This window comes from Amphiprion ocellaris, chromosome 10 (genome assembly GCF_022539595.1).
Source record: "Amphiprion ocellaris isolate individual 3 ecotype Okinawa chromosome 10, ASM2253959v1, whole genome shotgun sequence".
Lineage (NCBI taxonomy): Eukaryota > Metazoa > Chordata > Actinopteri > Pomacentridae > Amphiprion > Amphiprion ocellaris.
Window position 1 is genome coordinate 9,110,144 of NC_072775.1, and position 21,641 is coordinate 9,131,784.

At 39.3% G+C, this 21,641-nt stretch overlaps 1 protein-coding gene across 1 annotated transcript in view; it reads right to left on the reverse strand.

Moving 5' to 3' along the window:
* Positions 1-21,641, reverse strand: part of LOC111588102 (vertebrate ancient opsin-like) — a 77,403-nt gene that overhangs the window by 16,221 nt on the left and 39,541 nt on the right. The window contains exon 3 of the mRNA XM_023298255.3: positions 12,590-12,823. Coding sequence (XP_023154023.1) covers positions 12,590-12,823 — 234 coding nt within the window. The remainder of the gene's footprint in view (positions 1-12,589; positions 12,824-21,641) is intronic.

Sequence of the window (21,641 nt, forward strand, 5' to 3'; positions counted from 1 at the left end):
AATGCTAGAGGCAAAATTAAAGTATGGTTCTATTTAAATTTTCCAATTAAAAAGGATGATCGAAGTGTATGAAGACGATGCACGGCATTACAACTATGAAGTAAGTCAGCCTAAAGGCTCCTAAAATGGTGTCACAAATACATTTCTTGTTAAGGTCAAACTGAGAATGCACTTGTGCAACTCATTTATAAACTGCAACCAAATGTGCTCTAACAACCATGTCATGAGTGTAGCATGAAAACAGATGTAATTATTGTTACCAGAAAGTGAAAAAAATGATCATCTCTCTTCAGGGCTCTGCAGTCAAATAGTTGACTTTATGTTAAATGTACTTGCAGCATGATGTGTAATCTCATTTTCAGATGTTTACTCTCTAATCTTGTCATCAAAATATCAGGAAGTAATAGCATGACACTGTAAAACTAATTTTGTTATGAATTTTTATAATAACGTGACAGTCATCCTCATCCTCCGCCTTCTGGAGCAGCAGAGCCAAATATATACACCCTAACATCAATCATACAAATTGTGACTGCGGGGGAGAACAGTGGCTGCTTCTGTCTAAGAGATGTGCTTTAGATTTCATCTTATCTATTCAAATTTCTGTTTTAACCATTTTTTAAATTTAGGGAAGGGTTACTGATTGGGCATTTTCTCTAAGCACGGACAGTAAATTCAATTTCAAAACAACACAAAATTGGTTCCGGTGTCACGGCAAAGTCCTGCTGAAAGAACGGTTGCTACTATAAAGAGGCCAAGCAAAACAAAACATGCTGTGTACTGTGCCAGTCCAACATACAGAGTCCTTAATGTTTTGAAGTGCTGCATCACTTGAAAACCCTCAGCAGGACTGTAAACATCTGTGGCAAGGCCGTCCAGTGGTAGCAGGAGACACTCAGCAGCATCCACAAGAAACAGAGTAAAGACGGCCTCTCAAGTAGCTGGACACAACACACACACACACACACACACACACACACACACACACACCTTGAACGCCTACTATAACCTCATGCATTCTGGATACAGATGGAGATACCTGCCTCTGAGAACCAAAAAAGCCACAACTAGCTTCGTACCAGCCTCACACAACTGCTGAACTCTTAAGCTGTCCTTGCACCTCCACACTCTCCTATGTGTCTTATTATATTTGAGAATAATCAATCAGAACAAGCTCATTTAGAGAACTAACAGATAATATTCAGTGCGGCAGTCAGTTCTTCAATGCTAATAAAACATCTAACAGATGGACAATATAACATTCATCTCTACGATCATGATGAACTGAAGAAAAAATGCCACACAGGACTCACACAGACAGATACAAAGGTACAACCAGTGAAAATGTTTAGTAGCACTTGACAGATTTTTGTTCACTTACAGAAGCCCTTTACAGCCAGTAAGTAGAGTTTATCAGAAAAGACAGTTAACAAAGTCATATAAAGATGCTCTGTAAAACTACAGATCGATTTTTTTTACACTTTTAAAAACTCATTAAATAAATGACAATATATAAATAACTGAGCTTTAGAGGTATGTAGATTATGTTACCTTTAGTTATTTCCAAGTTTCATGGTAAGCTAAGCTTCATATCTAGATAACAGATTTGATTAATCGCCTCATCTCAGTCACAAAAGTGGATGAGCATATTTCTGAATATTCCAAACTATGACTTCTAATGTTTGAGCCCTGTTCTGCTGACATTGTTTTCCTCAGTGTGTCTAATGTAGTTTTGCAACTCTGCATTAGTCTCTTACAAAGCAACGAAGGCTCTGACAAACTCTGCTTCATTAACTTCAAGATTGTTCTAATATATTGGGCTGTTTATTCTCTTAACCCTGGGGTGTTTGTGTGGAACAGGGAAGCAGTGAGCTGTGGTAATAATAATCATCAAAGAAGTTGCAAATGGAGCAACGAGAAAGCTTTTTTCCTGGGCTCTGTTTGCCCTTTAAGTTTCCCCTTTTGCTACAGTTTTCACAGTAAAGCCCCGGTGCACTGACAGCGAACATACAGCACAAACCGCAATGCATTTATATGAGATGAAAAAAAAAACAACATTCAGTGTAAACTTACCCTTAATTCCTTGTGGGGGGTTTTGACATCCATCTCAGGTCTCTTAGCTGTTAGCGGCGATGATCGTTAATGGGACACACCAGCTGCTACTTGTATCTGTACAGCATTTTTAGTCTTCAACTCGCCTCAACTCACAGTTTCCATAGTAACGGGCTGGGAGGAATTGAAGACTGAAAATGACATACAGGACATTTGGTGCCCCTCTCTTCCACTTGTGCTCTCTCTCTCTCCGGCTGCCATGAGCTCGATGATGTGTGGTCTAAAATGCGCCTGTAAGGTCAGTTAGCTGTGCAGATACAGCCTCGGTGGAACATGGAAACTGACAGGAGAAGAGTTGAGCACCTCCAGATGAAAGCAACATCTGAAACCTGTAACCTTTCTGTTTTTTCCAAAGCCACAAAAAAACAAACAGAAAAACTAACCCTTGAGGAACTCTGTGAGGAAAGTTTGAACTTCAAAGCAAAGTAATACTCTTGAATGGCTTTGGAAACAGTGATAAGATTTACTCTCCAAATACCCAGCACTGTATATAATTCTCTGTATAGTACATGAAATCCTTCTGACACAGTCTGAAGGGAATATTTTCTAAAACAGTATTTTGTGCTTCACTTAATAGACCAGAATGAGATGATAACGATTCCACTGGGGAAAAGGTTTTATCAGTCTGCCCAGTGGTTATCTCGTGTTATTTTTTTCTCACCATGATGAACTGTGTTTCAGAAAGGAACAAAACATCTTAAATCTTGAGTCCAAATATATTATTTTGTACAGTTCCTTGAGAGAGGAACTTGATAAGGAAGTATAGCAAACAAAGTAAAACAGAGTTCTGAAGAGTTAACTCTTGGGCCACTATGCATTCAAAATATTAGTCCTAAATCAAAGTAACAGCTGGTAAATATCTTAAACAAAGATGTTCAGTCTGTAGAAGGAATGCTGTCATCTGCCAACCAAGGACAAACGTTTCCTGCACTACTTTGCTTTGGATCTGCGTTATTCATCATTTTATTATAGGTTCAAAAGTCTTTGAATCTCATTTAGGAAGCTCATAAATTTCAACAAATGACTTCAGTCTCCTTCACTGTGAAGTGACAGTTGGAAGGTGTGTCACACCTGAAGAACGTAGCACACCTCTGGGTAAATGTAGCTACACACTGCAGACGCTCTAGCAGCAGATAAAATCATCATCTTTGAGCTGTCGCAAAGAAAAGTTCAACTATATTCAACAAGACTCTTATTTTTATGCCAGTCGGGTCAATATGTAATTGAGGGACTTTTGAAGTCCATGGGATTTATCTTGCTTAGTTTTATTAAAAGTAAAAAAAAAAAAAATAAAAATAATAATAGTAATAATAATAATAATGTTTTTTATGTTCATTATGATCTTGATCTTTACAAATTTCAGAGTTATTTATTATGGAAACAATCACTCAGTAATAATAAATGACTGGATATCACTAAAATGTCAACTAACTAACCGTCTGAATTTAATAACAACCACCTTCTAATTAGCTAAACAGTAATAAAATGAGCTTATTCAAAAATAGTTTTGATTGTATTCTTTTTGTTAAGCTGAGATAATCATGACAGATATTTCTTTTTTGGCAATATATCCAATTTTAAATTGAAAATAACAAATTGTATCTGTCTGTATGTGTCCGAGAAATCACTTTCAACTAAGTTACCTAAACTTAAACTTTCACCAAACGTAGACACTTTTAAATCCAGGTTAAAAACATTTCTTTTCTCATGCGCCTGTGCAATGAAATCTACACGATATCATTTAACTATCGGCACTTCACTGTAATGCTCTTAATGTTTTATGTAAGGCACTTTGAATTGTCTTGGATATGAAGAGTGCTATACAAATAAACTTGCCTTGCCTTGCAAAAACACCTCTCAAGGGAGTTGGTTAATTCTAGATCACATGACCTGCTCCACATGATGTCATTTCCTCCTGAAGAAAAAACTGAAAAAGACTCCAAGGCTTTCTGAGTTATTTAATATAAAGTAGTGTGTGAGTCAAGTGTGGATTTATCACATTTCAACAGGTTCACCACAGTATCTTTATGGATAACTTTCTGTTTCAATTTTACTCAGTTGTATATATAGTATTTAGAAGAATCTTTGTCTAAAAATGCCATGTGGTGTTTGGTTATAGGCGGCCATGTTGATTTTAGGCCTGAATACAGCAAAAATGTCAACTACCTGTCAGCTATGTTACAAAAAGTCCTGCAATTATATAATGACCTTGTAGATTAATTTCCAACTTCTGTCACTGTCTTCATGTATGTCACCTGTCTTTCGCCTGCAGTTCTACTATCCAAAACTCAACCACAAACCCACAACAATATCCTGCAGTGAAGCCCAGAATCCAATTTCTGCTTAAAACTCGTGTATGTGCTGCAGCATAAGGTAGCTGGCAGATACTGCGTATTTATGCTGATGCTGCCTTCATGTCCCATAGGATGTCCTGTAGATACTATCTGTTGACAGGGAAGAACGTTAGTGTCAACTTGCTTGTGAAATCTGTGCAGATTTTTGCAGCTGCTGCTATCACGCACACACCTGGGAAAGTTCTTGTATAAACATGAGCAAAAAGCATTTAGTGGCTTTGTGTTCAGAGGTTTGTGAGTCATTGTAGAAACGGCTATAGTGACTTTGCGTTTGGTTTAATATTCAGAAATGAGTGTTTGTGGAGATGGGTGTTTCAGTGCCTCAGTGCTGAAGCAAAACAAAGGCAGAAAGCAAAGTAAACAAGGAAGTAAGTAAACAAGAGAGTCGGATTAATCCGCAAAGGGATCCAGGGACAAATACGAATTGTGGGTCTGTATTGATCTCCTGCCCTCTGCTGCACACATTGTGTGTACCTACGTTATTAATTAGTGATTAGTCTGCGGCAATTCAATAGGCAGATTTTTGTGAAAATGCACTATACAAGTACTGCATAAACTAAATGATAACGGCCTTAAAACTAGATATGAATGAGAGATGTTAATGATTCATTGTTAATTGATTGGAAGCTGTTAGTAATTTGATTAAAAATATATAAAAGGTTATTCAATTTCAAATATTCTGGGGCCTTCTGCTCTATCATTTTAGATTTGTTGAAACTTTATCATAAACTATGAATATTTAAAATGGTATTTGTAAAATTTTACATTGACATATCAAGTACTTTCTGAGATATCGACACACTTTTAGCACATTTTTTTTCTCACTTTGAAATTTAAGGCTATAATGACAATATCTCTATTAAAGATAAAAGCCTGAAATTGTACAGTACTCTTATTTTGCATCATGCCATTGATTCAGAGTCTGCAACGGTAGATAACTAAAATAATGTACAATTACAAGTGGGTTGAAAGAATAAGAAAAATTTAATGGTAGATAACTAATATAATGTACAATTACAAAAAATTTGAGCTGTCATGAAAAGTCTCATCTTCAAGCACACAATAACCAAAAAAAAGAAATAATCAAGCAGTAGTCATTTGTGATCTTTTTTGAGTCATTTGTAGTTGCATGCCACAATTAAACAAAACATATAGAATACTTTCTCATAGGAAATACTTGGTCACAAAAAAGAAAATAAGGTTAATTCCTTAAACTTACTGAGCAGGTAATACAAGTTGTGCCACAAAAAAATTAATATTTTTTGATAACCTGATCCAACAAGAACAGATTTGTGGCATTTCAAAGTGGTTCTCAATATACAACAGATTTTTTTTTTATTTTAGTTTATTTTTCTCTTATAGGCTTAAGTTTCATTTTGGATCTCATTTTTGCAGGCATAAAGCTTGTTTTGGAGGAGGCTTGTCATATAGTTTTGTGTGATTTCACTGCATTAGGTCATATCAGTGTAATATCAATATAATCATGAAAATCTTTTCAGAAAATTCTTAGTAACGCTATTTTATTTGATGACCGGTGCAACTGCAATGTCTGTTTTTACCTCAGTTGTTTAAATGACTGTTAGGACTTAACTTTTGCAAACTTCACTACAAGTGAACTGTATATTGAAAGCTTTACAGGGACACAAATGATTTTAACACAATTGGACACAATGATAGAGAATACCAGCAAATGAGGCCAAGATAAAAGTAACTGGAATTATCCATTAAACAGTACCAGCCCTCTAATCAAATCCTTTTGGGGCAACATTGCATCAGTATTCCTACTGGTTAGGCAATGTGGGTCAGTAAATGTGATTTAAATGCACCAAAGACTTTTGCTGGAAATGGCCTAATCTAATTTTCAACAAGGAGAATCTCAGATCCATTTCAGGCATTATTGTGGCCTCCAAGCTCCATCTTGGCGGAGTCTGAAATGACTAAATAAAAAAGCTGCAACTGAATGATTCAACAAAAAATGTGCTTGTTTTCATCGGCCTGTGGAATTAATTAGGTAGCAAACAAACAAGAGTTGCATGGCCAGTGTGACACTACTTTTAAGGTCTGCTGTGATTAATTATTTGAATGCAAATGCTTTGTGTCCCCTAGCCCTTAATCAATAATGGAATGTGTATGTAGAGCTAGTTTATAATCAGATGTGGTTCACCACATGTTGGCCACTGGAGGCATAACAGGAGGAATGAGTGATAAAACATGTCTGATGTTGGAGTTCACTTCCCAAACCTGACTGCCTTTCGGCTTTCATCCTGTCTCCTGTCTCTCTGGCCCTCCAGCCATAAAAGCACAAGCGGGGCCTATGCTGACAGTAAAGTGAAACTTTGTCTTTTCCCTTCAACTCGTGACAGATGTATAGATATGTGTTTTCTTCCAATGCTGAGCTGAACTTACAGGCAAATGTGACCACAAATTTAAAGGCCCCGAAAACTTAGTTTCTCAACCAACTTCCTACTACAACTAATGGGATTCTAGATGAAAGCACCACTCTAACAAAGAGAGGAAAGAAATGGCTATTTTACATTTTTCTTTTTGCAGTCTAGTTTAAAGCTGGGGTGACTCCATTAGGACAAAGTGATTTTGCATATATTCATACACTGCTGATAACTGACAGCTGGTGCAGTGTTTTGTCACTGTCAATCAAATCACGTTAAAGCGCTGCTACTGAAGCTGAATAGTTGGGCTTTAAGTGTGCAAATAACACTTGTGTTTAGGGATGCACGATAATTATCGGTCCGATAAATTATCAGTCGATATGGGGCGAAATGATGTCATTTTTTATCGATCCAATAAACTGATTTAATCCTATAAATTAAACCGATAAGGTAGTGGGTTTTGTAACATTGCTTGTTGGCATGGTGCGCCTTTAAACAGGTCGGGTTGCGCTCCTGACGTCATCTGCTGCGCGCCATAGACTGTATGCTGCGCGCAAAGCACGCATACATGACTGACCTGAGCAGATACAGGAGCCAACATGTCCTCACTGGTATGGATGTTCTTCTTAGTGGCAGCGGATGACAAGAGCATCGCTGTTTGTAAAGCGTGTTCATCAAGGATTCCGAGAGGAAGGAAGAACGCAACAGGTTTTAACACAACAAATCTTATCTCTCATCTGAAAAGTCGTCATCGCGGCGAAGCTATTTTAAAAGAATACGAAGCAGCCGCAGCAGCTACTGTCACCAAGGCGAAAACAACACGGAGCGTGGTTGTCCCGATTCAGCAGGCATTTGAAAACTAAAAAATTCCCCAGACAGAGCGAAAGGCTAAAGCTATAAATGACAGACTAATGGAATTCATAGTGCTTGATGATCAGCCTTTTTCAGTCGTAGAGGATCCGGGTTTTCACAAGCTGATTGCGCATTTGGAGCCGCGTTACACCATCCCAAGCCGCCGCTTCTCAGATGTGTCCCTGCCTGCCTTGTATGATTTGGTCGCCACACACATTTATAACGGACTAAACATAAGTTTCACCACGGATATATGGACGTCTGACGTGAGTCCGGTCAGTATGCTGAGCTTAACGGCTCAGTGGTTAGATGAAGATTTTCACGTGCAAAAAGCCATGCTGCACGCACAGGAGTGCTCTGGGTCGCACACAGCCACAATGATATGTCAAGCTTTTGAAACCATGCTCGAAAAGTGGAATATAACAAAAGACAAAGTGCATGTTGTGCTCAGGGATAATGCATGCAATATGACCAAGGCTATGGAGGAATGTGGGCTTGCAAGCTTAGGCTGCATGGCACACACTTTACAGCTCGCTGTAAACGAGGCTGTGCTGAGCCAGAGAAGCATCACAGACTGTGTTTCAATCAGCAGGAAAATGGTTGGCCACTTCAAGCACTCTCAACTTGCCACCTCCCGTCTGAAAGATTTACAGACACAACTAGGCACAAAAGACACAAGACTTCAACAAGACGTGCCCACCAGGTGGAACAGCACGTTCTACATGCTGAAAAGTTTGTCAGAGCAGAGGCGAGCCCTTGCAGCTTATGCAGTAGATTTCGAGTTACCTGCTTCTCTAAGCACATATCAATGGACTTTAATTGAAAACTTGCTAACTATTCTTGACCCATGTGAACAGCTGACAAAAGACATCAGCTCAGCTACAGCCACAGCAGCTGATGTGATCCCCTCTATTGAAGCCCTAAAATGTCTGTTAAACAAGACTGTTGTAACAGATCATGGAATCAAAACTTCAAAGAGCACCCTACTGTGCACCCTACTATCGGCCATGAGAAGTAGTTAATTATCGGCTGTCGGTATCAGTTAAAATTTTCCATATCGTGCATCCCTACTTGTGATGTGTTTTTGGCTTTGATGATAACAACTTGGGTGTAATGATTATTTTTCCAAATATTTCACCAATTGTTAGGATTTTTTTTTAAATGAAATATGGAGATAGTAAGCTGTGAGGAGATACAGTGGGAGTCTTTGGAATATAAGGCTACAGTTAGCTTAGCTCAGTACTAAGAGGAAACGGTGTGGCTCTGTCTGAAGTTCACAAAATCCACCTACCAGCATCTGTGAAGCTCATTAATCCACGTTATTGCTCAGCCAAGGAACGGCAGAGTTATGTGACGGTCAGCGTACGTTTGTCTGTGAATCTGTTTGTCTGTCTGTGTTAAACATTACTCAAAAACAGACTAACAGATTTGGATGAAATTTTCAGGGAAAGTCAGAAATGACACAAGGACCACCTCATTAAATTTTCACAATGATGCAGCTTATAGTCTGGATCCACGGCTTTGTTAAGGATTTCCCATTGCGAGATATAGCTGCCAGCATGGATCACTGTAACCATGACGTGAACACTGTGTCAGTTACCTGCTGACGATCACATGATTGCGATCCTACTACAAAATGACCATGATTTATCAGTTGGAAATCATACAAGGAACAAATGATTAAACTGTGGGGTGTTTCTGAGTCCCATCAATTCCTGTCGCCCGCTACATATTTAGGTCACGCAATGTAGCAAACCCCAGCCAGACGATGGTGAAGCTTCTGGTGTTTCACACCAGCAAAACAAAGCCTTGCCAAAATTGATGAACTGATCAACAGACCTTTATTTTTCGGCTTTTTAAAAGTTTTTTTATTTGATAGGTGCAGTGAGAGACAGACAGGAAACGGGGGAGAAGACATGCAGCAAAGGGCCGCAAGCGGGAATCGAACCTGGTCCGCTGCGTCGGGGACCAGCCCCTGTGCATGGGTCGCCCACTTAACCCGTCGAGCTATACAGGCACCCCAACAGACCTTTATAAGAGTAATTTACACGCAATTCGGTCTCCATACATAACATGCACATGCATAACAAATGCAGCGCAAGGTCATTTTTTATTGAAGATTTCATCCATCGGAAATGATACGTCAACTGAACAGCCTTGGCGGAGTACTGCGCTCTCTGAGTGCTTTTCTTGTTTCATTTATTTGATCAGTAAAGCGCTGAATTGTAAAAATACTTAGGTACTGGACACAGAATACAGGGGGTCCTTGACTTGCGTCAGAGTTCCTTCATACAGATTGATGTAAGTCAATTTTCGCCGTAAGTCGGAACTCTGGAGGATATGGAAACAAAGCCGTTACGTGCAACACAATATTGATCAGTTCTTCATAAAAGACACGAATACCAATGACTTACATGCATGTGCGAGTCATTTTACAAGAAGATAAAAGAATATGTTGCACTGTTTTTACAACTTGATCTAATAATACCAATGTTTCGCCCTGTTCTGAGCATTTCATTAAATCTAATTTCACTTCCATGGTGTGTTGCCCTTAAGGCAAAATTATCAATGTACGTTTATTTTTGAAAAAGCCTTTATTTTGAAGTTGTCTGACAGTTGTCACTTCCTGTCTGCTATTTTGATGTTTAGCTTTACACACATATGTGCTTTTCTGGATGCGCAGCTCTTAACTTTGTAAACGCCACAGCGGCCATGTCGTAAGTAATTAACTTCATTTTTGGACTTACTGGTTAAGTTAAAAGGATTTATTTACATCCATTTATGTTGTTTTATTCTGTTTTGTTGTAGTTTTGTTGTAATGTGTATCAAGAGCCACAGTAAAGAAGTCAAGTTTGCTACAACTCACGATTCATTTTGCAAGCACGAGTTTAACTAGTTGGACAGCTGCAGCTTTTACCATCACCATTTTGTTTGCTATCAGAAGAGTCTGACTTACACTTGGGAGCCATAATGAAGGGAAAAAAGTTAGTGAATGTAGCACAATCCAAGGTGTACAACTGGCCAATGTAAACAAAGCCGTCTTATAGCGATGCGTCACAACATATTCGTTCGCTCCGCTCGCCAACTAGTTCCACTCAACCAGTTCTGACGTAACGACCCCTGCATATTTAAAAGTAGGGATTTCCCAATCAAGTTTTGTTTTTACCCCCAATCCAATCTGAGTAATTTATATATATAGTATCTGCGGATATCCGATACCATTTTACTAGATAATACACACTTCAAGTATTGTAGATTGGCTGTAGTACCTGTTTGAGCATCCTATACCGCTAAAATGCATTGCCAGCTACATTTGTGGGCAACATTTTCTCTCGGATTATGTTTGCATGTGACTTATCAAAAAAATGGTTCTAATCAGCATATCTTTGTCGTTTATGTTATTACTCCTTCACAGCCAAATGATAATATATTAGATGGGACCAGACTTGCCACCCTGGTTACCCAGAGAATAGAGCAGAAGGTTCACAAACATGCTGTGAAAGGGTGTATTTTAAACCAAACCATGACATTTTCCCAAATATAATCATGTATTTTTGGTGCCTAATCTTAACCAAACAGCAACATAAATCAAAAAGCAATGGGGCCACACCGGACACGAACTAGTTGAAAGTCTGTGTCGGCCTTATGCCACCACCACCTATGCAACCAACTAATATGGCCCATGTGACTTCCTGTTATGTCATAATGTCTTTTCTTTCCTGTGAGAAAACATGTTTCTTTCAAAAATTATTTGAGAATGCATGTTTTGTTGTATAGGAACCTCATTTTTGGGAGACTGGGTTGTATGTTGAACAAATTTAAGTCATATTGATCTTCTTTTCTTCCACCAGAAAGTGAACAAGCACATTTTTCAAAATCTTTTCCTTCTCTTGTAATGTCATACAGAAATAGATGATTGATTTTAGGGCAAAGTTTTCAGATATGAATATTATGCATATCAGCCACTGCATATCAAAGGATACACATTCCAAAAACAAAAAACTGTTTTGTGTTCAGCAGTTGGAGAGATCACATTTGTGATAATCCTACCATGAAATGAAGTGAGCTAGGAGTGGCACATGACACCAGCTCATGCTGATGGGTTTAATTTAGTTCCTCAAAGGCAACTTAATTAATTAAAGTAGAAGCACAAATAACACATGATAGTAGTCCCAGGCCACTTACAACACTAACCCCAAAATAAATGCTCCCAATTAAAGATAATAACACCCAAAGTGATTCCTCTTTGGTGAGCATGAGCCAAGAATAACTGAGACTCATTGTGAGTTTAATTATCATCACCCCCAGACCAAGGGTGCCTTCATGACATTGCAAATACCCCCTCTGGTGCGACAAGCAGGAAGTAAGTAGAAGGAATTGGTTAGAATCACATGAATAGCTTTGGTTACAAAATATATTCGATTAGTCGAACATGACCTGAGATGCACTTAAATTACAAGATGGAGTCATAGGACCAAGGCAGTAACTCATCTTTTTGTAATGCATTGTTGATACCAACAATAATGACTGATTATTGAACCCTTTGATTCTTCTAGATACACTTTGTTCATGTAGAAAATCAAAGATTCATCATAAACAAGCCACAAAAGTTGGCGTGTTTCCTCAAATAGCTGGACTAAACATGAAAAATCACCTTTTCATTCACCATCTACACACAAGTACATAATTTAGATTATTCAGTGTCAAGAAGGTACTGGAAAAACGTGACACGAATATAAAACGACTCATTTCCATTGTATCAACCACCTTGAAAACAATCGAGATGACTGGCCTCAGCAGGCAAGATGACCTCCGCCTGCCACTCTGTGACAGCCAAAGGTAAATGGCACTGACCCCAGCTGCAGTCCTCCCTCCCTCGCTCACCTGTTTATTCATGAAGACGTAGATGACCGGGTTGATGACCGTGCTGGTTTTGGCCAGGACTGACGGGATGATGCTCGCCTCGGGGGTGACCAGGCCGGGCGGTCCGAAGGTGGCCAGCAGGGCCATGGTGCCGTAGGGCAGCCAGCACAACAGGTAGCAGATCACCATAATCACCACCATGAATAACACACGCTGCTCACGTTTCCTGCTCATCGACGCATTGATCCCACTCACCTGGAGACAGTGAGGGAAAAAGAGAAAGAGGAAGAGAAGTAAGACCTTAACAAGCTACCAATCTTGTGTGATGACACAGTCTGTTTAGACATTTAGGTGTCTGACATCGAATTTTTTGTTTGAAGAGGAAGAGTGTGCTACATCAACACACTTATTTGGGTTTTGAAAATTTCTTTAATAAGGTTATGTTTGGCATTTGGGGGAAACTTGCTGATCTGCATTCTTGTGGAGAGTTACATTATAGGATCAATACTATTACCATGTCTGTTTCTTAGATATAAGTGTAGAACACAGCCATACATTTAACACAAAGACTTAGAAAGTGAAGGCAACTGCTGAGTTGACTCTGTCCAAAGCACACTAAATAAGAATACCAGCTCCTCTAAAGCTCTCTAATTAACACATTACAGCTTGTTTATTTTGTCCATATGAAAGGCTTAAGTGTAAAAACAGCAATTCACAACTTTACAGGGGGTTATATAGCAGCTAGCCATGGCTAGAAGCAAGTTAGCTGCCTTGCAAACAAAGGTAGCAGACATTTTTTTTTTTTTTAACACTTTCAAACAGAACTAGTGGCCTTGTTTCCAGTCATATTGTCAGCTAAAGTGACTGTCTGCACAAATCCAAAGTGGTATATTTCTAAAAATGTCAAACCATTCTTTTAAAGCCCTTCTCTGGTAATCGATTAAACCCCTAGAAGCTATTTTTTGTGCATCAAAGTTACATATTTATGAAGTTTTCCCATGAAAATAATCCCTTTCTGCCTTAAAATGACTTCTAATAACTCTAAATAACTGCACTGTGATGATATATGAAGTCCCTGCGTCTCTCTCCATTCACCCCTCCCCACTCACTGCAACTGAAGCACACCAGCTTACTTACAACTGCTCAGAGTGTAAAACTACTTATTGCTACACAATGGCAAGTTGTATTATTTGAGCAATTCACCATGCTGTCATATGTCTTTCAACATATAAAAATACACAGTATGGATATGGTAACGGGGTAAAAATTTAGATTTTTGCCAGAGGATGTCCTTAACTGCTAAGATCTAGAAACATTACAACACCAAGGGTAGTATTATATTGCATTTTTTGGTCCACTCGGTTGCCACTGCCACCAGTGACAGCGACTTATTTGTCATCCTTTTTTTTCTCAGTGTTTTTGCCAATTGGTTGTGAAAATTTTTCTGTTATCTTACATTGTTTTTGTTATATATATTCAATATTTACTTTTGCATGTAACCTTACCAATAGTGCTCTTTTAGAGCCAGGAGGAGTATTTCCTCTCAGACAGCCAAGGTGGCTCAAAGCTTGTCAGAGGATGCATTTTATTTTTACTATTACTTCATTTTTTTAAAGCTAGGTGGTTGCATTCTAAGAAACTGACTGAAAGTAGCAGATGATGCATTAGGACAACTACTTTATGGGTCCAGTGATCAGTCTTCACTCCCATGACAGCTTATCATGAAGAAAAATCACTTTGCAAAGTCAAGCTCACTGCTAACTCCTGAAGCAACACACCTTATTTGCAGACATACTCCTAAATTAATAATTTTATTAAAACTGCTACGGATTTCCTTGCTACATCCCCAGTGTATCCACAGTGTTTTATGCATGCTGAAAGGATTTAAACAATACAGTGAAGTATGATTAGCTGCTCTTCTCCTGCATTATTCAGTTCACATTATACTGACCAGACTGTACACTCTCACATGCTTGCAGACTACTATCCTGTCACTCACACTATGGCATTTGCATTCGTATACGCATCAGTATAGAACTCGGTTTCCACCTGACAAGTGTGTGTGTGTATTTCTCCCACAATATGGCATGGAGGAAAATAAATGCTTTTCCTGTGTGGATGACTAATCAAACCATGCCAGTGATTGACAGCCTCTTTAGATTTTTCTCATTTACCCCCAAGAGGCTTCCACAACTCCACAAAGGGGAGCACTTTTCAAAGGAACATGTTTAAACCCCTTCTTTCAAACTGTCTTAGTTTAGATTCACTCAGGCAAACTGTGTCGCGGTTTGTCAGCAGCTTCTTTGTTTAAAGTACTGTCCATAATTTCATACAGACGTAAATGAAAACAAATTCTCATTTTGAGTTGACAGCTGTCAAAATGACTGTCGTTAACTGTCGGGATGCAAGATACTGGGTTTTTGCGGATATGCCAATACTTCCCAATCGATTTTGGTTGCTTGTCAATACCGATGTATCAGCATATTTTTACACTTCATTGCAGAGAACATTGGCTTCTCCTGTGGTGGAGAGAACATATTATCATGCCTACTTTTGCTTTGATTGCCCACTGGCTGAAGAAGACTTGCAGCTGTGCTACTCTACCGGTGCAACTTTGCTCTGTAGATGTGCCCCTCTGTCTTTGTCTGTAAACAGTAGCTTTCAGCTATTACCTATGACATATAAACAGTCAGATAGTGCTGTGGGTGGGAATTCGCTTAAGACCACAGAGTGACTATAGATAGAGAGAACCAACTGCATTACAGTCAAAGCAATTTATTTAATGTATTTTATTGGTAATTGCAATTAAAATAACATGACATGAATCTGTAAAAAAAAAAGAAAACAAATATTGGCCCCAATAAATATAGACGGGTAGGACGAAAATTGTCAAGAAGAGTTTGATGGGAAATGCTTGTCAAGAGAGACTATCTTCACAGTCTTTGCCGACTTAATTAAATATCCGATGGCTAATTTTCCTCTGCGGCGACAGAAGGAACATTGTCTCCTCTTGAGTTCCTGGTGGGCTGTCACTTACTCAGACAGATCATCTGGCCAGTGTGCTGCCGTGTTGAAATTAGTTTTCTAACCAAACTAAAAGGAACTGCCTGGCAAGTGAAACGTTATGCTTTCATCATGTGTATCTGTGTTTGCTTGGAATCGGTTTGTGTATATTGGTAGTTTGCTGGTCTTGTTCCTAGCAAACATACAAGTATATTGAAATTCAAATTGCAAACTTGCAGTATTTATATGTGCACATATGTGTGTGTGAGACTGCTCACCCCATTTTGTAGGCAGCCTCTGGTAATGGGTTTTTTTTTTCCTGATAAATTACCTGGTATGTCTGTGCAAATGATAACAGAAGAAATGGTGAAAATGGTGACATTGTTGTAGTGTTGCAATGCATAGATATGAGGTTGGGGTAGAGCTTGTTGTTCAAAGCATCTCACATTGCCGATGTGACCTGTAGTTTGCATTTAAAGCACCCCTACTATTGTTAACACATCTGTGTTTTTAATAGATTTCTTTAACAATGGACGAGATGACTGCTTGTATCCTAGTAATTTGCAATACAATTGGTTTAAAGAGCAGCTTGCAAGACACCTGTGAATTAATATGTAGGAAAATGAAGCAGAAACTACATATTTAAGAAAATATATCCCACTGCAGGAGTATTTGGTGTTGTTTTTGTAACTAAATTTTTTTGTCGTGACGATCCAAAAATGAAGAGTAGCCACGCTAGGTCAAGTTTAACAACAGGAAATATGGATCCTAACAGAAGTTTCAACACTGAAAAGGTTCAAAATGTATATTCATACGCATATGATAGATTATAGCTTTTGAATTATGAGCCTGCTGGGCGTCACAGAGACCAGGAACAGGCCAAGATTAGAAGAAATAACCATCAGAGAGAATTTAAATAGTGAGGAGGAGAACCAGTAAAGAACAGAACAGGTGTCTTGGTCAGTGACCAACGGTTGGTAATGTTAGGCAATACTGTATTATCTCAGTACTTTTGTCTCGCTGATTTTCTGACGGACTTGTAACTATCGTTTCCAACATGCACAGGAGCTGTTGCTGTTTCAGAAACTTTCCATGCACTGCAGGAACCGAACCAGCTATCCGCCTCACATGTCCTGACTTAGACATCCCATCTGAAACTCCATCATATCTCTGGGAACATTATCCCCTCATTATCTGAAATGAGTACGCGACCACGTTCTTCATTACAGATGCAGCAGTGAAGTCACTTCATCTGCACAAAACTAGCTCAGGCATGAAAGCAGCTCCATAGTTCATAACAGTTGACAAAACAAGAAAAGCATGTGTGTGTACTTTCCAAACAATATTTTCCATGAAAGTATCAAGTTAGTGAAAAATTCACCCTGAAAACTCAAGCATGCGATGTAGTCTTCTCTGTTGTTTTTGTTGAAAGATGCATTCAGGTAGCACATCAACACATCCAGTGCTGTGATAAAAATACAAAAATCTGTTATGTTATTCAATCCATTGATTGTTTCTATGTTTAGCCCTGTGATAGACTGGTGACCTGTCCAGGGTGTCCCTGCCATCGCCTTAAGTCAGCTGGGATAGACTCCAGCTCCCCATGACCCTAAAGCTTGTTTTATGCTTGACACGTCCGCGAATTCGAATTATGGCATTTTAGCAGCCACACCCCCCTATGTGGCCCTTCTCAAGCAGAAAATTTCCGTGCCGTGCACCTCCAAATTTTTCTAACAACGCAGATGGAGACGCGTGGGAAAACACACAGTCTATGGGAAAACATAGTGTAAGAACAAGAGCTCCTAGCAGCAGAAGTTCAGAAATACAGACATTTATGCAATTCATCACACAGAGATCACTGTGACAACCGGGTTATGAACAATTCATGGCGTGAAATTAAAACTAACTGCTGAAATGTAGGTTTTCGGTAAAATGCCATGTTGTAAGTGGTGTAAACGATGGGAAACTTTAGTACTAGGGTAGACGTGTGTTTATGATACACTGCCCCCTGCAGTTTGGAAGCAGATGCCACACGTTCTCTCTTGCTGATTCTGAGCATAACCCAGGTTTAACCCTTTGATACACAACATGCGTCAAAAGTGACCCATATTCAATGGAAAATGGGTATCTCTTGACCCGTGTTGTGCATCAAAGGGTCAGTGAAGATTAAATGGTGTATAGACAATGGTTGGATGATTGGATGGCCTACCTCCCCGTCTAACTACATACCTGCCTATCTGCACACACTCCGCCATACACTCATGGTGAGTCTTCAGACCTCCACATATTGCAAGAGCAGATAGCACAAGAACGCTGGACACATTTTACAATTCCACCTAAACCTGCAACATATTGTACTGCTAAACATGTCAGATAACCAGGTCTGTAGCTGTGTGCCCATAAATGATTGCTCCTTTAAACACAACAGACAAATATACCATAAGAAATAACAAGTGCTGTTTTTCTGTGGATCCTGTGAGTATTTTTCAGCCACCAGAGATGATTTATGTGAGCTGGTGTTGTGTGTGTTTTACGCTGAATGAGACTGCTGCCCATTCATTCTAATGAAAGCTGCTCAGTCGGCAAGTAAAGCTTCAATCATTTCCAACTTGTGTTCTCTGCTGGCCTGCATGATTGACATGAAAATAATATCTTCTAAATGTGTGTATTGATTGGTGTTACAGCTGTTTTTCTTGTACTGATACCCAGTGCGTCATATGCCCTGCAATTAAGCCGATATGCCAACATCAGGGCCTGAACTTCTCGGATTCTTCTCTCTCTGGTGCATTGTGAGTGATGTGAGAAAGTTTTTTGATCAGAAAAGACACACATCCTGAATTATTAGAAAGTGTTGACACCGGCAGAGCAGCAACCATCAGCTCAGAAACTGCTGTCTGTGCAAGCCGCCGAGTATAAAAACTCCGAAATCAAGAAAATCAAAAATTCATGCGTAGAAGATGGACTTGACAGACTGTGAAGGTCAAGAAAACAGCAGCGTGATGTACTGCAAGTCAGACTGCCAACAATGGAAAAGAAGTGTGACAGTTTGGAAATCAGAAACAAAAACGTGATGCAACCCAGTTGAGTAGCATCTCCCTGAGAAGCACACAAATCTCCTTAAATATCAGTCAGCCCTTGCAGCTTCACACTTACTGTACACTGCTGCTTTTATCAGGCCATGTGAATATGCCCACCTGAAGAGGAAACGATGTGTCTGACAGTGATTTTGCTTCTTGCCTGCACGGCTGTGTGTTCTCTGCTGCACAGACGTTTTGCTCTTCTGGATGTCGCTGAAGTTGACATTAAGAACCTGCTTTCAATGTGTGTTATCCGTGGTGTCCCTCTGTGGGGAAAAGACAGTCACTGCGTGGTCTTATGCTGTCACACTTACATCCACGACAGAAACGTACTGTCTGTCGGCAAAGCCATCTATTGTAATCACAGCATGTCACATGTAAGAAAATGAATAATAGTGTGTGAAGCGACGGCGACAGATAGACTGGATTGTATGCTGTGACACTTGAGACAGTTTGACGGTTATGCTTTGCTATTGGCATTTAGCTGTTCATGCTTCATGTTCAGGGGAGAATCTTACAACTCGTGAATGCTAGAATCTGTTCCTACACAAGCCTTTTAATAGTAACTGAGCATTAAACACATGAAGTGAGCACATAATGAGGTACGTGATGTACTTTCTGAAGGGATTCAAAAGGGAAAGTAGTTTTTCCTGTGCTGAATGGAGACAGAAGGTCATTCTGCACTGGAAAAAAAAAAACAAGAGAAGTAATCACCAGGTTGTCTGAAAGCCGCTCGAATCGTTAGCCGAGCTCAAGTTGAAAATAGTACATGCATTACTTGGGGAACTCATGGATGAACCTAAACCAGTATTTCTGCAGCCTGGCTTGCAGTGGTCAGACGTGGGGAACGATTAAAGTTTGAACTGGGCAGAGCATGGATGGAGAGAGTTCAGATTTGATGAGTTTTAGGGAGAGAGAACCCTCATACTCAGTTTGTGCCTTCAGTATGAGCTTTGTATGACAGTTTCTTGTCTGGAAACAAAGTCAGGACTCCAGCATGTTAGAGGCAGGAGTCATTATCGTGTTGACAGTGGGGATGGAAAAGTCTGGTGGAAAGGGAAAGAGCAGCACAGTCTTAACATCCATCCCATCCATTTTTTAGTATTAGTTTTCAAGGAGAATATTCCACAGCCTGTATATACCGAATTACACATTGAACTTTCAATGATTTGCAGTCAGGAATTTAACTTTTGCTAAGTTAATCAGAGTCTGAGGGGCGCAAATTTATCTTACTGTTTATTTCCTGTGGTCAAGCTGACGGACACATGAAGAGAAATTATGTTGAATATTTGGTTTTAATTTGCCAGATGAAACAGAGCAATGACGGAGAACTAGTGAGAAGCAGCATGATAACTCAATTGGACTGCCCAGTTTTTTCCACTTTGTAAAATTTGGTTTATGAGGACTTAGCGTTTGGACAGACTGGGTCACTAGAAAATCTCTTTTCATTGGAAAATATGGCATCTAGACTCTTTAAGTAAGAGTCTGCAATAACAGACACAAATCTCACTTTTATATCCTCATGATCCTGAAGCTTGGCAACCCTCAGACTCGTGTTTCCACCCTTGTACACTGTATTAGTCCAGCGTGCTTTGATTTTTTTTACTCTTCAGCTAACAGTTCATCTTCTTTCAGTGCTTACATCTCAACTGACAGTTTTATTGCTTTCATTTCATATTTTTTACTGTGCGTTCCTCTGCTTTCTGCGATTGCACTTGTGCTGCACAACCAACGTCTAAACTGCCTTTAATGCTCAGCTTCAACTGACACTACAGATTTGCAGATACATACATTTGATGCAGGAATAATTTCTTTCTGGACTCGCAGCTCAAGTTAATATTTCACTTTTACTGGCACTTCAACTCTTTCTAAATGTTTATTGAATCTGGAGATCCTTTAAGCACTTTCATTTCAATGTATGCAGAGTTTGCCATGGCTCAGGCCTGTATTCCAGTGAGTTTGTGTTTCCTTATTTGACAGAAATCTGCACATTTTCCTGATATTTCTGACAGTTGGTGAACAAACATGTTATGTCTGATTAAATGAAACCCCAATTAACAAAAGTAGTTTAAAAAACAATACAAATATGATCAATTTTAAGAATTTTGGCACCAACTAGAGACTGTTTGGTACGTGCAAACATTCCTCTGTACAGGAAAAACCCTCTATCCTCAGGACATGCATTTAAATAGACACTTCAGATTCACTCTGAAACTGTAACTGCCATTTCAACTTTTACTTTCATATTTTGACTGCCAGTTCAACTATAACTTGTAACAGCTACATGCAAATGTATTTTCTTTAGCATAAAATATACTAAAAATCTGTGCAAAGTTAAATTTAAATGTTTGGGGTAAAAAGCCCTGCACTGAGCCAAAACGAACTTCAGAATCTGTATTTCTGTCACGATATCCTGTCATGGTCCAGAAATGAATTTTTCAGGTCTGAGCACCAGGTAATCCTTTTTTGGAGGCAAACAACAGCAGTTTATTTCAAAGCATGCGTGAAAATCTCAAATTACGGGCTTGCATGTAGTACAGAGTGTGTATTTTCAGACATGGCAGCCGTTTGTGCGTTCTTGTGCTCGTTATTGCTGCAGCCTTATGACACACTGGTGGGATCAGCCGCTTCTCATATTAGTGTAATCGGATAGTCTAATGAGCTTAATATAGGACAGTATAGCTACAAGTGATAAACAGACTCTGAACTGGAACACAAAGTCTTGAGTCTTGAATATTTTAAGACCATAACCAGTACTTTGGTTGGTAGAACATCTTTTCCGCCTTTAATTGCTCAGGATGTGTGTTTTAGTTGTCTTTTGGAGGAGGAGTAGGTCAAAGGGAAAGTCTGTGTTTGATTCCAGGCCAGCAGGTGTGTGTGGGGTCCCCAGTGTGCAGGTAAGTCACCTCCAACATGTGCCAAACACCCACAACATCAATCTGCAGGTGGATGGAGGAGACGGTGCAACAGTACTCAGGCAAGGGAGGAATAAA